Source organism: Lepisosteus platostomus, chromosome 22, assembly GCF_059453375.1.
Source record: "Lepisosteus platostomus isolate fLepPlt1 chromosome 22, fLepPlt1.hap1, whole genome shotgun sequence".
In the NCBI taxonomy this organism is placed as follows: Eukaryota; Metazoa; Chordata; class Actinopteri; order Semionotiformes; family Lepisosteidae; genus Lepisosteus; species Lepisosteus platostomus.
This window is the reverse complement of record NC_142632.1, coordinates 15,501,048-15,518,767: the sequence shown is the minus strand read 5'-3', so window position 1 is coordinate 15,518,767 and position 17,720 is coordinate 15,501,048. Positions and strand designations below refer to the sequence as shown.

Sequence of the window (17,720 nt, the reverse complement as noted above, 5' to 3'; positions counted from 1 at the left end):
TTGCGAGATTGTGACATCACAGGCACTGTGCTCCAGCAGTCTCTTTCACTCTTTCAGCTATGTGTTTTACTTAAGACTTTCTCGTGAAACTGCAATGTCTAGTTTGACAGCCTTTTTGATAACCCTGGACTGGTTAATACAGTAAGTATATAAAATATTTCCTCTTTGCCTGCAAAGCATTTTCAGCAGCACAAGATATCAGTGGAATTTGCAGAATAAATGCATAAGTAACTAGTGTGCTGGGGTTACAGTGTGAAGTTACTGCACCTGGAATTGCAATATGACATCTTTAACACTGCTCATGGCCTTAATATAGTCTACGTAAAGTATTTGATAATATTAGGTTAGTACTGTGTTACAAAAATAAAAAAAGTGCTATAGGCAATGTCAGTGGAACTGCTCCATCACATTATGCTAGGATTAGATTTGGTGAAAATAGTGCTGAAAAGTAATAGAGAATGCAATGAGAATAACAAACAGGGGTACAGAATCCCCTGTAAGCAGTCAGGAGATTACGTTGTGTTAGCTAAGTCCCTAACTATGCTTTGTCAAAATAAGGTTTTGGGTTGCCTGAGGAAAAAGTGGAATTTTGTAGATAAAATGAAAACATAATGCCCCACACAAACCTGGGGAGAACATGCAGACTCCAGACAGACGGCACCCTGGGTCTGGAGTTGAAACCAGGCCCCCAGAGCTAAGAGGCAGCTAACGCTTACCACTGTGTCACCATGCTGCCCCTCTTTAAACCTGTCAGCCTGAAGTTCTTATCCCTTCCTAACATGAAGTGAGTTTCAACATTTTATCATATTTCATCCCTAAATCACCTTCTGTGGAACATTGTTATCAAAACTTATTCCAAGGAACAGAAGTGTTCACAATCAATAAACTTTTATAATCACACTCATCCCGGGAGAAGGGAGTATAATTGTGACTCATTAAATTTATAGAAGTCTTTGCATTTACTAGCCAGAGTGAAGTATTTAAGAGCAGCCTAAAGAAAAGAAGATTTGGCTGTATGACTGTCTAAATCTCAGCCTCTGTGAATTTTGTTTTTGATCACTGAATTAACATTTTAAAACAAATACATAATGCACAATCAAGAACAATAAAAACAAAGATACTCTTCTCTCACAGTAAATAGGTCAGATTTAATGTTCTGAATCGCAGCTTGGTTTGACTCACTTTTATAACTATATGTTTTCTAATCAATCTACTCATTTAATCTCAAAAAGATACGTCTGATAATACTCCCCTCTCTTGAGAATTGATTCATAGGAAGCTAGAGGGAGATTTTTATCAGTGTTCAGCTTGGCCTCACGACCATACTCAGGGCAAGTAACCAAATACAGTCCCATGTTGTTCATTTGAAAACTACTTAATAAGCTAATGAGTTAGTTAACTAATTTTTGAAAGATTTAGTAAAGTGATCAATAGATCTAGTATGGGTAAAGGCTATGATTTTGTGAGGGTTTCTACAGGACAACTTCATTCAGATCCAGAGAACAGTTTTAAACATTATTATATAATTATTCTAATTCTTCTTACGTTTGTATTACGTTGTTACACGCCATGTCATTTGCCTTCTGTATCAAAATCACTAGACTAGTTTTGGCAGTTTTATGATGCAAAGGCAATTATGTATTTTAGAACACACGAGTGATGTAATACGATGCTGTTTTTTTTTAATTAAAAACGGATCTTGGAAGCGCGCAGGATCTCAAGTGGAAAATTCAGGAACCCCCAAATCGTAATCTAGTAGTTTGCAGTGTAAAACGGGAGTAGAATTTCAATTAAAATACTTAAATAGGTTTTGAGGGCTTCAAATACTGGCAAGAGCACTTTAAATGCTGCTCCGTATTAGCCATCTATCACCATCTAGTGGAGCAAGTGTAACTCGCTGAGGCACCACCGTGTTGAGACGCAGATGGTGGTTAGCTCCGTCGTGGGTCCTCACAGGGTCCTGCAAACGTCTTGGGTTGTGTGCATTTTGCGAGTTCTCCAGTGTTTGCCTGGGTTTTCCCCGGACACTCCGGTATCCTCATACGCCTTGCGTGCATGCGAGGTTTGATCGACTCCTCCACCTTTCAGGGGGTCCTGAATTGTTCCCGGTACCGTACGACTACACACTTGAGACATTTGAGGTTCTAACTGTGATTGTCCAATTTCCATTGATGCAGTACCAAATAAACTTACTTCCTTTTATTGTCCCAGACGTGATATTTGCATTACAGGCACGTAAAAGACACATCACAATACACTGCACATTTAACACAGGATGAAACCATTATCAGATGAGAGATCAGAGAAATGTGTGATCAGAAAGAAAAAAAAATCAAATAAAATGCACAGTCACTTGTCGAAATTAAGATGGTTAATAGCTGTGGGAATAAAAGATATCTTAGTTCTAGAGCATTTGAATCCGGGTAGTCTAACACTAATTCTCAATCGATGCTGAGATGGAAGGAGGTCAGATTCACTGTGCAAGCGGTGGCGATGGCAGTCAGTGTTAGGATGAACGTTAGGACACATTCAGTAAAAGTTCTCTAGAATAAGGTAATTGCTGTAGTACGCACATTAACAGAGTGGGGTTTTCTCAGGGAGAAAAATCGCTGTTCTAACATATGGCATCTATCACCATCTAGTGGAGAAAGTATAACTCGCAGAGTAACACCAAAAGTCATTGTCGTGGTACACACAACGTCTTGATTACAAGACTGGCTTGTAATCAACAATAGTGTCAAGATACCTGTAACTGCTGACAATGCATTATTAATAAAAGGTATTAGTATTAAAATAATTTAAACTGGTTTGGCGTTCTATTTTCATAAAATAATGCTGCTACTGCAGTTGCTATTAATAAGATACCGTTATTGCTGTGGCTGCCTGATAGAGGTTACTTAGTAGTCAATTTACAGTTTGCATTTCTAGATTCCAGTATAAATGGAAAAAAAAATGCATTTTAATTGTGTTAAGGGGTGCACCTCATTTCATAAATCCCTGCTAAGCAGCAGTTTGTGTGTTCTCGGAAGAGATTCCAAAAGGATTCAGAAAACCTTCCTCAATTTCAAAAACACTGTTCTAGTTTGCAGAATCTTTTGTTACGGTTGTGAATCACATAGGAGCCTGATCTCTAGTCCTGACTACATTTCCCAGTGTCCCCTTGTCTCTGCCTGTGCAAGGTGCTCAGACCTTCTCAAGATGGCGACCTGGGTCAGCCTCTACGTTCTGACAGGCGGCGCGTCACAGTCAAGCTATTTTTTTTTAACAGTGGCTCTTGGGTATTTCTGCGCATGCGCGGATTGGGCCAGAGTGCAGAGCGAAACTCCAAAGATAGGGAGAGACTCTGCGTCTCGTTATTTATTTAACACGTCTCTTTCAATTGATACGCAATACTTACCAGTTTAAACTGCAGGTTTATTGTTCTAAGACCTTAAAGTACACAACCATGACGGAGCTGCAGTCTGCGCTGTTACTGAGGAGACAGCTGGCAGGTAAATTCAAAGGGACGGAGGAGCGACAGAGGGAAAAAGGCATTTATAGCTAGCTGTGTTTTGTTAGCAATTGTTTTCAATTTGTCCCACTTTCGGCACGCATCTGTCTTGAACGCCTGCCGTGCTCGCAGCAGTCTTGAACCAAAGCCCACCAGCAAAATGAAAGTGGCGTCGGACTGTTCCGTTAACTTCAAGTTGTGCAGGGTCTGGGGAGGGGGGGTATTTTTTTGACATGTATCCGGGGCCTATTCCGTGTCGGGTTTTGTTCAGGAGTTTGAGCGTCTTATTGCTGGAGACACGGTGCAAGGCCAAAATTTCCACCTTCCTTTTTGTTGCCGCTGGGCTCCCCTACGTCTGCCGCGGTCTCTGTGCGGACCTACACCTCCCCCCCGGACTCTGAAGGAACAAGCAGCCGCTGTCGCTGGACCAGCTCGCTCGCCTTTGTTTTTAGTGTCACTTTAAATCATGCCGGACTGAAAGCGTTGCGTTTTTGTCGGGTGGCAGGAGAGGAGGGGGGGCCCCCGTGGGGTCGGACGAGTACCCCCCCGATTAAAGTGCGGACGTGGCGGGGGGCGGCGTGGGCGTTCGCCCGGTTGAGCCTTTCCTGCGGGGAGCCCCGAGTCGCGCCGGCCCTCGCCCCTTTGTCCCCCTTCCCCATGCCGGAGCTGAGTGACAGGCAGCCCCGCTCCGAGCGGCTCAGCGCGGCCCGGCGCCAGGGCGCATGCGCACGGCCGCAGCGGCGCACCATGTGCTGCTGCTGCCGGACGGTCGGCTTCGCTCGGGGGGCCGTGACAACAACTTTAGGGTAACGTTACACCCTTTGCCAGACACCCCCCCCCCCCTTCTCCCCTCCCCCCCCACCGCAGTCGGGCCTCTTTCGCGTGCACTGCGAATTTCTCGAGCCGCGTTTCATCTTAATGTGCAGTCTCTGCAGCCGGGACGGGCATGCTTCTAGAGACGTGGTCAAATGATTCTGGAAGTGGTGGTGGTCCCCCAGGCAGGGCCCTTGTAGTGAAAGGAAGACGCAAAAAGGGTTTTCCAAACATAGTTTCTCATTGGTCGTTCGTGAAGTGTTCTACGATGCGCACCGCTGGGTTGGGAGTTCTAGAAATTACCAGTCCGTACCGTGTCTTCCGTGGCACGGAAACAGCTTTGCAGATTTGCAGGTTTGCCAATAGCTGCAGTTAATATTCTATCCACCCTACCATTAAGAAGACTTTTACACTGCCTGGTTACATCGGCTGCTTTTTTGGTCCAGATCGATTTTTACTGTGGAGTCGATTTCTAATTGTGATTCCACACCAGTCAGGTGTGTGTGTTAAAAAAAAAAAAGTGATTGCAAATCAGAACCATTCTGTTTTGGTTGCAGGGACCTGTCAAAATGTAGACTGTGCCTTCAGCTGTAGTGCTTGCAAAGCTATTCATGATTGTGCGCTGACCTTTCATAATAGTTCAGGTGGGTATCTGCGTTAGCATGTGTAGGCTGCAAAGGAACAAGTAATAGGTTTATTCCATTCTGAAAAGAGAAGACAGAAAACACAACGTTGTTTTCTTTCTTCTCTTTTCAGAATGGAATAGACCTCTTATTTGTTCCTTTGTGACCTTTTATAACTCCAGTAGAGCTCCTGCATGCCGGATCTCCGCAGTGACTCCTGGAAAAATATTCCTCCCAGTGTACCTCTGGGAGCCGAAGTGGGGTGGGGTGGGGGGGGTCTATGGAGCTGCAGATCAGATCAAAAGGCAGAGATTTTTGGAAAGGTAAAGCCTTTGAAATAAGCCTCTTTTCTGCTGTTCTCTATGAAGTGGCCTACTTGTGTCAGGAGCTCATCTCTTTTGCTGTTATTGATTTTCAGCATTTTCAAATCTGTACAGTGATGGGGGGGTGGGGGGGATTTCTAAAAGCAAACTGCAGTATACAGAATATATCCCATATTAGGAAATACCTTTGTCAGTAAGTTTTAAAGTGTTATGGCAGTGTAATGAGAGATGAAATCATTGTTACCTGCTTGAATTGGACTGCAGGATACGTTGGCATGCAGCAGTGTGAAGGTTTAGTTAGGCGTTTCTTGCTCGATAAGATCAGAAATTTGTTTTTTTCTGATTTAAAGTCAGCAATAGAAACTGAACTGCATTCCTACAGTCTATATGGGAAGGAACATTTAAACCTTCAAATTGGAAATGTTAAAACCCATCTAAATGCATAGTGTAATTATAGTAGGCCTATATAGTAATTATAGTAATACTAAAATGTGGTTTGAGGAAAAATAATCAATAAAAGTTACTTTTGTCACCATTTAAGCAGGTAAAAGCTATGGGTTTTGGTTGCAGGGGCTATTGAACAAGAAAGCTGAGCTATTAATGTGCTCTGCCTATGAGCTATCATTGTAATCAGTCTTTGATGCCCGACTTGTGGCTTAATTTTTCTGAAACGGATAGCTGCATGGTGATGCTGTGCTGAGCATGTCACTCGGTCAATAAAGGCCTTTGGGAGTAACCTTTTACCAGGCTTCTATAATGCTGCATGTCCCTGTTCTTCATCTCCAGGGTAAAAGCTTGAACTGATTGCAGGGGAATAAGTGGGACCCAGTGCGTCCTGGTATTTCATACCCAGGGTTTGGGAAGTCCTCCTCCTCTCATATCCAGATCTAGGGGGCAGTTTAAAAAACAGTTCTGCTAGTATGGGCTTCCCCTACCCTGCCTCAGGCACAGTAAAAGAGGGGGGCAGAACTCCGCCATCTTCTGCAGTTTCCAACAGACCTCAGTGAATGTGACATTTATGATCTTAGACACTGTATCTGTCCTTAAATGCCATTTGTTCAGATATAGTGCTTGTCCCGATGGCTTGGCTGTCTCGGTCCTGTTTAGATTACTTTATATTTCCTTTAAATAACCTGTGCTATTACCATAGCCCATATTGCCTTGGACATGGTAGCACTGTGCCACTGTCGCAAACAAAAAAAAAAAAAGTAAATTTTGCCTGACTCTGTTTCACTGTTTCCTAATTTTCCAATGTTTTCAGATCTTTTTATCTTGGCATCAACACTGGTGAACTGTTGCAATTAATGTTATAACTATTAACTTTTCATAGGAACTTTCACCCCAAAGCTGTGCTTCCAGAAATCCATAGTGCCAAGCTTAGTTTGAACATAGTGTGGAGATGGTACTGCACCTAAGGTAGATTACGTCTAAAACCTTGTTTTAGACATCATGAATGAAGTTGTGCTGTGTGGCCTTAGGAGTGAGTAGATTAAATGAGTGCTTTTATAGCTAGATGTCTTGGTCAGTGCTTGCATTACACATGGAAATGGAGCCAGAAAAGGACACTTCTGGCCAGATGTAGTACGATATGAGTTCCTTTTCACTATTTCCATTCATATTTGTTTACCTAGGAGTCTGTAATTCAAGTTTTCAGTGTTGGGACCTGTGGGTGTTGGATATAGGATCGTGTATGCTTTTTTTGTATGGCAACATCACTGTAGCACGTCGAAATCGGGGACATGTTTCGAGCTCGGATTGTTTAGGGGATTTAATGCTACTGTTCAGCCTGGCAGGTGCCCTGTGGGAAACCACGTTGAAATGTCATTCGCTCTGCTGGCCTGGACGTCTTGTAAATCTGAGAGACAGGACTGTAAATCCGTGAAGGAGCAAGGTCGAACTATCGCATTGAAACAGAGGTGGCTTCATAAATACAAGCATTTTAGAAGTTAGATGCACACATATTGGTCTTGTTGTGATTGTGGTTGTAAGTTATCTTCTGTGATTAAGGACAACTCAGTTCTTGCACTTCAAGATTCATATGCCTTTAAATATAAATTTACTTGAACTGCTATAGGGGTAAGGAACTGAGTTATTTCATTTAAGATCTCAAGCAGAAAGTGGCAAGTCTTTGCACAAACCTAGGAGATGTTTTTTTTTACGTGCTTCACTGAGTATGTGTAAAATGTATTTTGATGCATTTCATATATGGCACTTGTCAACCTGGATATCACAATACAAGGAAACAACACTTGTTGAAGACTTGTAAGGGCAGATTTTATGTTTTGTTTTTAAGTCATTGAAGTTCTTTTGTGTTTGAGAGAGAGCCACAGGACTAGGATGCTTTACCTTAACACTTAAAAGAAATGTTGCTTTGAGTAGCCTATATTATTTTACAGCCCTGTCTATAGCAAGGTAAAAGGTAAAAACAAATCCTGAAATGTTCCCCGCTGCTATATCTCTCTCGAACAATGGAAAGTAACTCTTATCTCCTGTAACACTATTGTACCATCTTCTCTGTTGGTAATGTGTTACTTCCTTGTTGTATTGTACTGGGAAAAACATAAAGAGGATAGTAAAGCTTGAATTGAATTTGTTTAGCTCATGGTAAGCATGTGCAGTGTATCTAGGTGCATTGCAGAGCTCAGCCCAACAAAAAGAAACAAATTGGGTGGAGGGGACATGTGCCTGATTTTTTTTACATTCCTCTGATGCGCAAGTGTTTTTTATGTTTATGAACAATTCCATTCGCACTTGCTAATTTCAGGTAGCCACTGTTGTTTAAGCTTGGTGAAAAAACAATGTAGTACAGGAAAGTGTAACCTGGCAACAGGTGCTCTGTTTTAAATACAACAGACCTGATCTTAGTTCATGCTACAGATGTCCCTCTCTGTTTTTGAATACTAAAAAAGATGCCATTGGCTAGCAAACAGTATATGGAATTTAGCATGTGGTTTGTACGCCTTGTGGAGGTTGGACAGGTCCTGATGACAAGTCTGACTTGGGTCCTTTCCACTTAATTCACTGGTCAGCCTGCTAACGAGGTAAGCCTTTTAATAATCTGTGACGGCTGGGTGAGGAGAGCGATCATGGTACAGGTTTTAGTTTGCAGCTGTCCCTTTGGCTGGGGCGGTGATGCAGCATTTGGGAGCTGAGCCCTTAGCCGGCCCTAAAACATGCTTCGGTCCAAGGCTGGATGGCTCCGATTGTAACTAATGCAAGGCACCTGCTCTCTGTAACTCACTATGCAGCCTTTGTTCGTTTTAACCTAATGAACCCTGCAGTAGTGTGATAAATGACCGTCAGGTTTGTGAAATGGGACGCAGGCTTATGGTGCTGTAATCCTGTATCTGAAAGTCAGATGCTTGGTTCTCTAGTGACGTGTTGTCCTATGGGGTTTCATAACTCCCCTCCCCCTCTCTCCTCCAGCAAGCATCTCTCTGAGGCGTCATCACGGTAGAATCTGAGGACTGAAGCTCATTTGGCGTGTTTTATTGAATGCAGGGGCCAGTTGCATAAAGACATGTTAAGCGGGAGAGATCTGTCTGTTCGAAAATGTTGCATTGTGGTGCATTAAAATGGTGCAAAGAGATGCATACAAAAGCTGGAAATATGCGAGTCAAGGTGAATAAAAATAAAATTGTGTACAGTGGGGGGAAAAAAAAATCAGTTTGGGCTGGAAGCATCTCCACCCTGAAGGAGGGCTGAAATTGTTGTGGAAATGTTTTGGGGAGGATGGCTGGTAGGAGAGGCAACTCCTCCAGCTGGTGCAGTTTCAGTGGTCGAGCCTGCAGCAGCTGCAGATAGACAATGTGTGAAGATGCACAACAGCAACAGGATTGTATCCGATCAGTCATGTCACAGTATTCTAACGTGGCTCAGCTACTCTTATCTTTACAGACCTTACTGGACTTGGTGCAATACATTAATTGAATGGTTACTTTGTTTAATTATTTGGCATTCATCTAGTTAAATGTGATTGCTGAAGTTATGAGTGCAGGGCAGCATACATGACCTATTAGATGACACAATGTTCAAAATACTTTCTTTTAAATGCTAAGGTACGTGTAGAGCATGCCAGACTGATAGGACATAACAGTAATTATTGTTGCCACTAGATAGCAGTATATACTGTTTGCATTATCCTAAAAGATGTATGCAGCTGGGGTAGGCTGAGCTTGCTGTAGGCTGGGGAAGAGAAGGGGGGATTGAGTGAAGTTTTAATAACACGTCAGTTATAAGGGTTTGTCCCACTTTATATGTTACTGAGGTATATTGTACCTGGTTTTAATCAAAAAGCTGTTTCCAGTGTTTCATTGTATTGTCTGCCCTATTGAGAATACCTCTGTTTGATCAGATGGTCTACATGTGTGCAGCTCTAATGGGACAGTTTTATTTCTGAAAGTATTTCTGAGATTTGTATTTCTCATATTTTACTTTCTTTGGAGTTCTCTTTGCAAATTTAGATGAGAGGTGACTCTCTTAGATAAGTAGAGAACTGGGATAATGTTCAGCTGTACAAAAAATGGCTTGTTTGGTATTTTGGAGAAAGTGCTTAATTTCTTTGAATCCCAGGGGGTGGGAAAGTTGATTCCTGAGTTTCAGTTCGTGACTTGGGCTAGCCAAGTTTTCACAGCTGAAGATGAGCACTTCGCTTTCAGAGTGTTTCCGAAACCTGGCTGCCTGTGCTCCAGGCTGTTTGTTCCCTGACTCATGTTTTCTGAGAAGCTCAAATTCCTGGCATGTGCGTTTGAACTGTGGCTGTGACTTTAGACAAAGATCTGGTGAGTAATTAAAACGTTTTCAATTCAAATGATACAATTTCTTCCTTTTTGCTAGTTACTCCCCTGGAATGTTTACCAATATTTCGAGTCCCAACACCCCCCCCCCCCCACCAAAAAAACCCCGTCATGGCTTCACAGGTTACTTAATTCTCTTAACCTTTGAACTTGGTATCAAGCAATACTGCTCTCAGGCTTCCCTCTTCATGTTACATTTTGTTTGTGTCAGTGTGCTATGAATAACTTGTTGCCCCTAGTATATTACTTTTGGGAGTGGTGCTGGTGAAGTCATACCCTATGAGCAAGCTTGAAATATACGAGATCACGCTGTTGATCACCAAGCAGTTTTAGATCCCTATTGTCTTTCTTTGAGAACTTATGTCTTCATATTCCTTTGAAGTTTTGGTTGTCATTGTGTAGCTCATAATTCTTACCAAGCAGCATAAAGTAATGCAAATCAGCTTTGCTTTTAGCGCTCATCTCAAGCCATAGGGGATATACAGGAATTAAGCACTTGAGTCTAAAGGGAGTATGAAAACTCTCTTCAGCAGAAGATAACTTGAGGGTACAGAGGTAATCTTACCAGAACCGATACAGGGAAGTCATTCATGCAATGATAAAATGAATAGTTGAATGTCGAATGTGTTCACCAGCAGGACAAGATTTCTTTTGAAGTTTGCTGAAATTGACGACTGAACTGCAGCAGCACAAATTTTGTCATTTTAGCATTGAGATATGGGTCATTAATCAGCTTGTCTGTAAAGCTTTAATGACTGGTGTGTGACAGAAGAGAGGTGCACTACAGTCATTGAGCACTAGACAGATGCTGAAATTCTCATGGTATTGAAAGTGTGCTGGGGTGAACAGTTTTGAATGACCGATAATAATGGCTGCAGTCTACAATGCTCCATATTGCACCTTCATCAAGCCACCTCCCCTGCTTCAGGATCACAGGGGGCAGGAGCCTGTCCCTGCAAAGAACATGTGCAAGGGAGGGGTACACTCTGGATGGTACGCTAGCCCAGGCTGGACACACACAGAAACAATCTCGCAAACGGGGGCCGGGGCCAGTTTTCCAAGAAGCCAATGAACCTCCCAGCATGTCTTTGGACTGTGGAAGGAGACTGGAGCAGCCAGAGGAAACCCATGTGAAATTGGGGAGAACATAAGGGCTCCACACAGACGGCACCCCAGGGCCCCAGCAATGCTAACTACTTGCACTTGCTGTCCCATATTAAATATAGATCATCTAACTGCGGAAAACCTTAAATGAGTAGCACCCCTCTTGGGGACAGCCAGGCAATGCACGTTAACTTTGTGCACATTAAAGCATTTGTGTGTGTTGTTTTTTTTTTACACCATGATGATTAAATATGTGTGTTTTATTTCAGCAATGTGGCGTTCTCCCTCGTGTCTACAGTTAATATTTCTTTACGCCACTGGTAATGATTTAATGACTCTGCTTTAAAGCATGGATCCTTTTCGTTCCAGAACTGAATAAAAATCCAGTGGAAGGATTCTCAGCAGGTTTAATAGATGACAATGATCTGTACCGATGGGAGGTTCTCATAATTGGCCCACCCGATACCCTATAGTAAGTATAGCTTTTAGTTTTTGTTTCGTCAAAGAGATAAAAATGGGTGTTTTTATCTCAAATCTTTTTTTCTTTTGCACCATTTGCATTCATACCGGGTACTTTTTAGTTTTTAAAGACTAGATTTAGTTTACATTAAAATTTTCTAGATCAGTACTAAGGAATCTCACTGTGCGTTTAACGCATGTTGCAATGGAAAGGTCGATTTGATTAAATTAATTTTGTTTTTTTACTAGAAGATGTATTTGTATGTGGGATATTATGAATATTTGAAGTTTCAGCTCTAACTTGCGAAAATTTGAAATCTTTTTTTAGCAAGGTTTTTTGCAAGTAGTTTAATTAGCACAATTTCAAATGAAAACCCATGATGTTTCAGTTAAGGGAAGTACTGTCTGGTATACTAAGCTTTATATGCACAGAAAAAAGGACTACACATTTAAGAGTGGTGAGATGTGATGTTTTGTTCTTGTTAGTGCATGTAACATGCAAATGAGTGTTTACCTAAAACGTGCCTGAGCATATTTGAAGATGTAAAACCCTGCTCTTGAAGGAACAGTGCAGAATTAATTTCAATTTCTGTTCACAGTGAAGGCGGTGTGTTCAAGGCCCATCTAACATTCCCCAAAGATTATCCACTTAGGCCTCCAAAAATGAAATTTATTACAGAAATATGGCATCCAAATGGTAAGTTTATTTTTTGGGGCTGTTTAATGATTTCTATGTTCTCAATTTTTTCAAGACCCAAGCAAATATTTTGACGTTGAGAGCCTTGAGTGTTTAATTCTTCCTCCTTGTAGATTTTCTTTTAATTTGGCCCCTTAAAAGGGATTATGCGTGTGTGTTAATTGGCAATTAGACAGATGATTTTTACTGACCTTAAGGTGTGATGAGTCTTGATCTCTGGAGGGGGGTGTTCCTGCAAAGTCTCATCTGCACTCTGCACACATTCAGCCCTTACTACAGTACTTTGACACCTGCTGCTATTGGAATTTTTATGTTTTGATTTTGTTTTTGCAGTTGACAAGAATGGCGATGTATGTATTTCTATTTTGCATGAGCCTGGAGAGGATAAATATGGTTATGAAAAGCCAGAAGAACGCTGGCTTCCTATCCACACAGTGGAGACGATCATGATTAGTGTCATTTCAATGTTAGCAGATCCCAACGGAGATTCTCCTGCAAATGTGGATGCAGCGGTAAGACTGGGGAATTTTTACTTTTGGGGTGGGTCAGTGCACTAGCTTCCCTTTAACAATCTTGAGAGTGGTGGTCATGTTCTGTCTTTCATATTCATCTATTGAAAGACAGTTTTTAAGGGATGCTTGTGTTAACATTATCATTAGATTGTTAGAACACTTAATCACTGCAAGACAGTAATAGTTCTTACTTACACAGAAATAATTTACAAGAATGACAGATGGAAAGATACACAAAAGTATGAACCTTTAGCAGAAATGACTCATCAGAAGAATGCACCATGACTGAACTTTTATTTTATAGACGATTTATTTACATTCACAGTAGCCACTGGTGTCAACTAATGCCTTAAAGTAAAACATTTAAAAGAATAAAAATGCATTTTTATGGTTTTTAAGACTCTACTCAATTTCTGTTCAAGAACTTTTATTGGATTCACAGTTCTTTATATTAGTTTGCCTTAAAGATTTAATATCACTTTTTGTGAGAAGTAAAAATGTTTAATATACCAATTCTGAAAGACCTTTGTACAGGTACTACTCTCTGATCGGAGAGAACAGTGGCTGAATGAGGATTCAGATCCTCTTTTTGTTTGTACCATACCAATATATTGCATTCTTTGTTCTGGTGTTGCCCATCCACTGTGCCGCACTGGTTCAGCTCCTTGAAGTGAAGGGGTTGGTTCACGCTTCTGTTTAAAATACTTTGTGCTTATCATTGTCTCTGCATGGAACTGTTATGATCTCAACACTTTACGAGTAAAGCCGCTCAAAACCTTAAGATTACGATTGTATGCCAGTGCTTGAATATAATGAAAAGATATTTAATGTTGGTACTGTATGTTATAGTACAGAATCTTTTCTCTGTTACAGAAAGAATGGAGGGAAGACAGAAATGGAGAATTCAAAAGGAAAGTTGCCCGTTGTGTAAGAAAAAGCCAAGAAACTGCCTTTGAGTGACGTTTATCCAGCGGCTTGTAGCTTCATATTTTTTTCAGGGTGAGTGATGTGGATTTTGATACGGGTCTTTGTAATACCAGGGCAGATAAAATGAGTAATATACACCACAATGGCCCTGAATAAAGGGTCTCTCTCGCTGTACGGAATTGTAAGTAGTTTTTGTCTAATTTGATTGCCTATGTATGATCTAAATTTGTGATATTTGTAGCAAGCAGCATTTGGACTATTAAGTACAGTGACCGGTACCATCCGGCACACAGAAGACTGCTTTCATTCTCAGAGGTACTACATTTGACTTGAGAAACGCCTGCAAGTGCATTTGCTTTTGCCATGAGTTGAAACGCAGAGGTGGTTTAAAGTGGAGTATGTTGGCCTGGGAATAAAGCTTGACGTTTTTTTTTTTTTTTTTAACATTTTGAGCACTTTGTATCACACCTTGTGTGTAACTTGTATAAAACATTTCACTTTGCTGACCATTTCGGTTAAAAGCAAGCCTTTACAGAGTACTGCCTACATCACAGTAAAGCATTGACTCCATTTATTCACTGAGAATAAGCTTGGTTTTAACTGAATTCCTCAGTGTTATGGATTGATTTCTTAATCAAGGTATTGTTTTTTCAAAGAACATAAGATAATCTGTTGGGTAGGGGCAGCTGTAGAATGATTGCTCTCTGTAGAGAAGGATTATTAACTGCACTGCCTGGGCAATTTTTTCTCATACCTTGTCGTATTTTTCTTTTTCTTCTGCAGGTCTCCAATTGAGAAACAACATGGCACTGTTCTCCTGCACTCCCACCTTTTGCTGGACTTGTCCTTACTGAGAGTTGGCAGACGCTGACTGGCAAAAGTAGGCTGCAATACAATGCAATGCCAGTCTCCGATGCTGACAAAAGCCTAGCAAGTGCCAACCTAAAAAGATGATTTCGCAATTTTTTTGAAGTCTAATGAACTGCTTCAACCTTCAGGAAGAATTGTAAAGACCTGTACATAGCACAAACATGAACCGGATAATATATAAACTGTTCATATTCATCCAGTGACACATATAGTACCAAATAAATAGCGCTTCTGTAGTTAGAATATGAAAAATGTAAATTCTTGAAGATTTTAGTACCCCTCCCCACTTTCTCCTGTGTACATTAGTTCTGTTGCAGGTTACTATAAAAGCAAGCCTTGTAAGAGGATGGTAGAATTTCATTTTAGGAGCCTGTAATTGGAAAGACTCATGGGTTCCAAAGGAATAATGAAACTGCCTAAAGATTTTCCCTGCATAACTTTGAGCTTAAAATTGCCTTTTTTGAGGGGACAAAACAAAGCTTTAATTATGCTGATCGTCATTGATCACTTCTTGCTCCCTCTCCCTTTGGATGTCCCTTGCTACAAAAAAAAAGCCCAACATTTTAACTAGATTTTTTTTTTAATAACTCAAAATGAAGGTGCTCATGCTTAGGCAAAAGGGCGTTCCAGTCAGTTTTTCAGTCAAATGTGTGGATTCCGCCTTGTAAGTCATCAGAAGAGCTCTGAGGTGCGTCTGTGGATTCCACTCGGAGGTGCTGCATGTGCAAGGAGAGCTTTGTTTTCCCTGTTTTGCTATTTTTGCTTTTTTTTTTCAGAAGTGCCTCCTGTTGAACAGCTTGGTGATTACACTCTGCATTACACAGAATTGGAAATGCAGAAAGCCCAAGATGACATTGCTACGCACCTTTTCACATTTTTTAAAAAAAAAAACCTTTGTACCTGGACAATTAAAACTTGGTGTAGCAATATTTTCTTTTTTTTTTTTTGCTTTTCTCTGTGGTTCACCATTTGCACTTGTTCCATTGTAAAGGTTAAGGTGAGATTAGGGGCATTATGGGCCCAGCAAACCCCATATCCAGTTAAGGAAGCAAATTATTTTTACAAGCTTGTTTTTGTCGTGTTCTAGGTAGGGTTATAAAGCATGCTTTAACTGTAGGTTTTCATGTGGGCAGTCTCTGGGTTTGGTATTCAAAATGCTGGTGTGTGTGTGTGAGTGTGTATGTGCGTGCACATTTACTTCCCCTTTCCACTTTAATTTCTTTTATTTTATTCTGGCTCTGATGGACTACTGCAGTTTTCTTGCCTAATGTACAAAGACAAAATACTGATGTATATTTTTCATGTAATGGAAATTGTCACCTTCTGTAGTGTTCTTCCAAAATATAATTTTTTTCCAGTAATTGTTTTGTGTACTCTCTTGCCCTGATTAAAACAAATTAGCCTTAATCTTTAGGAAACTGTGACTGTAATGGTTCAACTTGCACATCTGTAATATTATTGGGAGACAAAACAGCATTGTTGGATTTTTTTTTTTACAATTTTATGGCAGCTGAAGCTAATTCTGAGCATGATAAAGCCATGGTATGTGTAGTCATTGATGCCCAGTTCTCTGACAAATACCAAGAAGGAAAAGTGTCAAAACCATCATGGAGAATTCTTAGGTAAAACTGATTTTACTCTTAATCGGGTTCCTGTTCTCAGTTTCCACTGTGCCATTCTACACCTGCATTTACAGTTCTTCATGCACCACAGTGGCATTAAGGATCATGGCAGAGAACAGATAAGTGTTAGTATTCTCATGCTATATGATTATGTATTCTTGTAAACTACAGTTATTGGTAATGCATTCATACCTCAAAGGATTCCTTCACCATTGTGTTTTTTTTTAATTCAGTAGTGTGCAATATGTTCTTGAAATGCTGCACAACAGGATAGCCTGATCACTTATTTAACTTTTTATTTATTTGCAATAAATTCAGTTCCTAACTGGCTGAGCTTTGAATTCACCTGTCTGAAGCCGTGTTGCTTCAATGAAGACACTTGCATGCAGATCGATTTATGAAAATAAATATTTTCAGCAGTTCTCTTGCATTTTTGCATTCTTAATACAAATGGTGTAATTATATACAGTAGGTTTAAGAAAATCATCTTAATGGAATAGCAGAATATAGAAGCTGTTATTAAGGTTTAGCTTATCCTTTGAATGCTGACTTGGCCTGTATGAAGTATATCCTGCTTGACTGTTCTGTGTGAAGATGTAATTAACAAATTGGCACCTCCGTGTTCAACAATTGTAAGAATCGAAAAGCAGCTTCTTTTAAGATAATTTTATGTATGCTCATGTTTTTTAAAAATACGGGTAATTTTAGATCGTGCAGGAATGTGATGCAAAGGGTAACTAATTCATAAGGAAAATAGTGATTGCCTTTGCAATTGCAAATGGGAGGAGGCTGATTCTGTTTAACAAAGGCTGAAAGTGTTAATCAATTCAAAATATGCTTTTGTTCAATTTATAAGCTGAATAGGTGTTCTTTTGACTTTTGATCAAAAGTTTGCTTTACTGAAGCACATGCTCAGCTGTGATTCATTCTCGGCCTCTTTTCTGCTGGTGTTGCTGCTAGAACTGCCTCAGCGCTGAAGAGAAGACAAAATTTCTGCCATCTGAGAAATCTATGAAAATAGTTGGACTAGGTCTTCATCAGTGAGCTCTGGTACATGGACGTAAGAGATTTGAGAGGATAACGACTTTTTTGGGCTGAAAAAGGATACCCTTCCTCCTCTCCAGCTTTCGGAGACCAACAAGTTATTTTTTATATGGATCTATTCTCTTGAAAGGATTTGTAAAGGGCTGTGGGATCTAAAATGACCCGTTTGTTCAGAATGGATCTCCGGTAACGTTTTGGGGAGAACCTGGTGGTTTTAAAATAACACGCTCATTTTTAGAGTAGTTCGGTTTTGGAAACACTTAAGTGTATGTCCTGGTCGGGTTGAGCTGTAATTAAAAAAAAAACAAGAAGGACCACAGGCAGCGGTGATTTATCTTTTTTTTTTAACCGCCTATGGGCATGGTCCAATTTAAGTGGCGCTCAATTAACTGTGCATTTGAAAATTAACGTAGATGTGCGTGTAATCTCTGTATTGGCCA

The 17,720-nt window shown here is 40.6% G+C and overlaps 1 protein-coding gene across 1 annotated transcript; it reads left to right on the top strand.

Annotated features, from left to right (window-relative positions):
- The first annotated feature begins 3,296 nt into the window (after positions 1-3,296).
- ube2g1a (ubiquitin-conjugating enzyme E2G 1a (UBC7 homolog, yeast)) lies at positions 3,297-15,975 on the top strand. The gene is made up of 6 exons (XM_088616028.1): positions 3,297-3,491; positions 11,519-11,621; positions 12,208-12,305; positions 12,639-12,817; positions 13,691-13,816; positions 14,528-15,975. Exons 1-5 carry the CDS (start codon positions 3,446-3,448, stop codon positions 13,775-13,777), a joined length of 513 nt encoding a protein of 170 aa, XP_088472154.1. The 5' UTR covers positions 3,297-3,445; the 3' UTR covers positions 13,778-13,816; positions 14,528-15,975.
- The last annotated feature ends 1,745 nt before the right edge of the window (positions 15,976-17,720 follow it).

Coding starts and splice junctions, on each gene's coding strand:
- ube2g1a (XM_088616028.1), top strand. CDS start 3,446: ATGACGGAGCTGCAGTCTGCGCTGTTACTGAGGAGACAGCTGGCAG. Junction 12,306..12,638: donor AGAAATATGGCATCCAAATG/GTAAGTTTATTT, acceptor TTGTTTTTGCAG/TTGACAAGAATGGCGATGTA. Junction 12,818..13,690: donor CTGCAAATGTGGATGCAGCG/GTAAGACTGGGG, acceptor TCTCTGTTACAG/AAAGAATGGAGGGAAGACAG.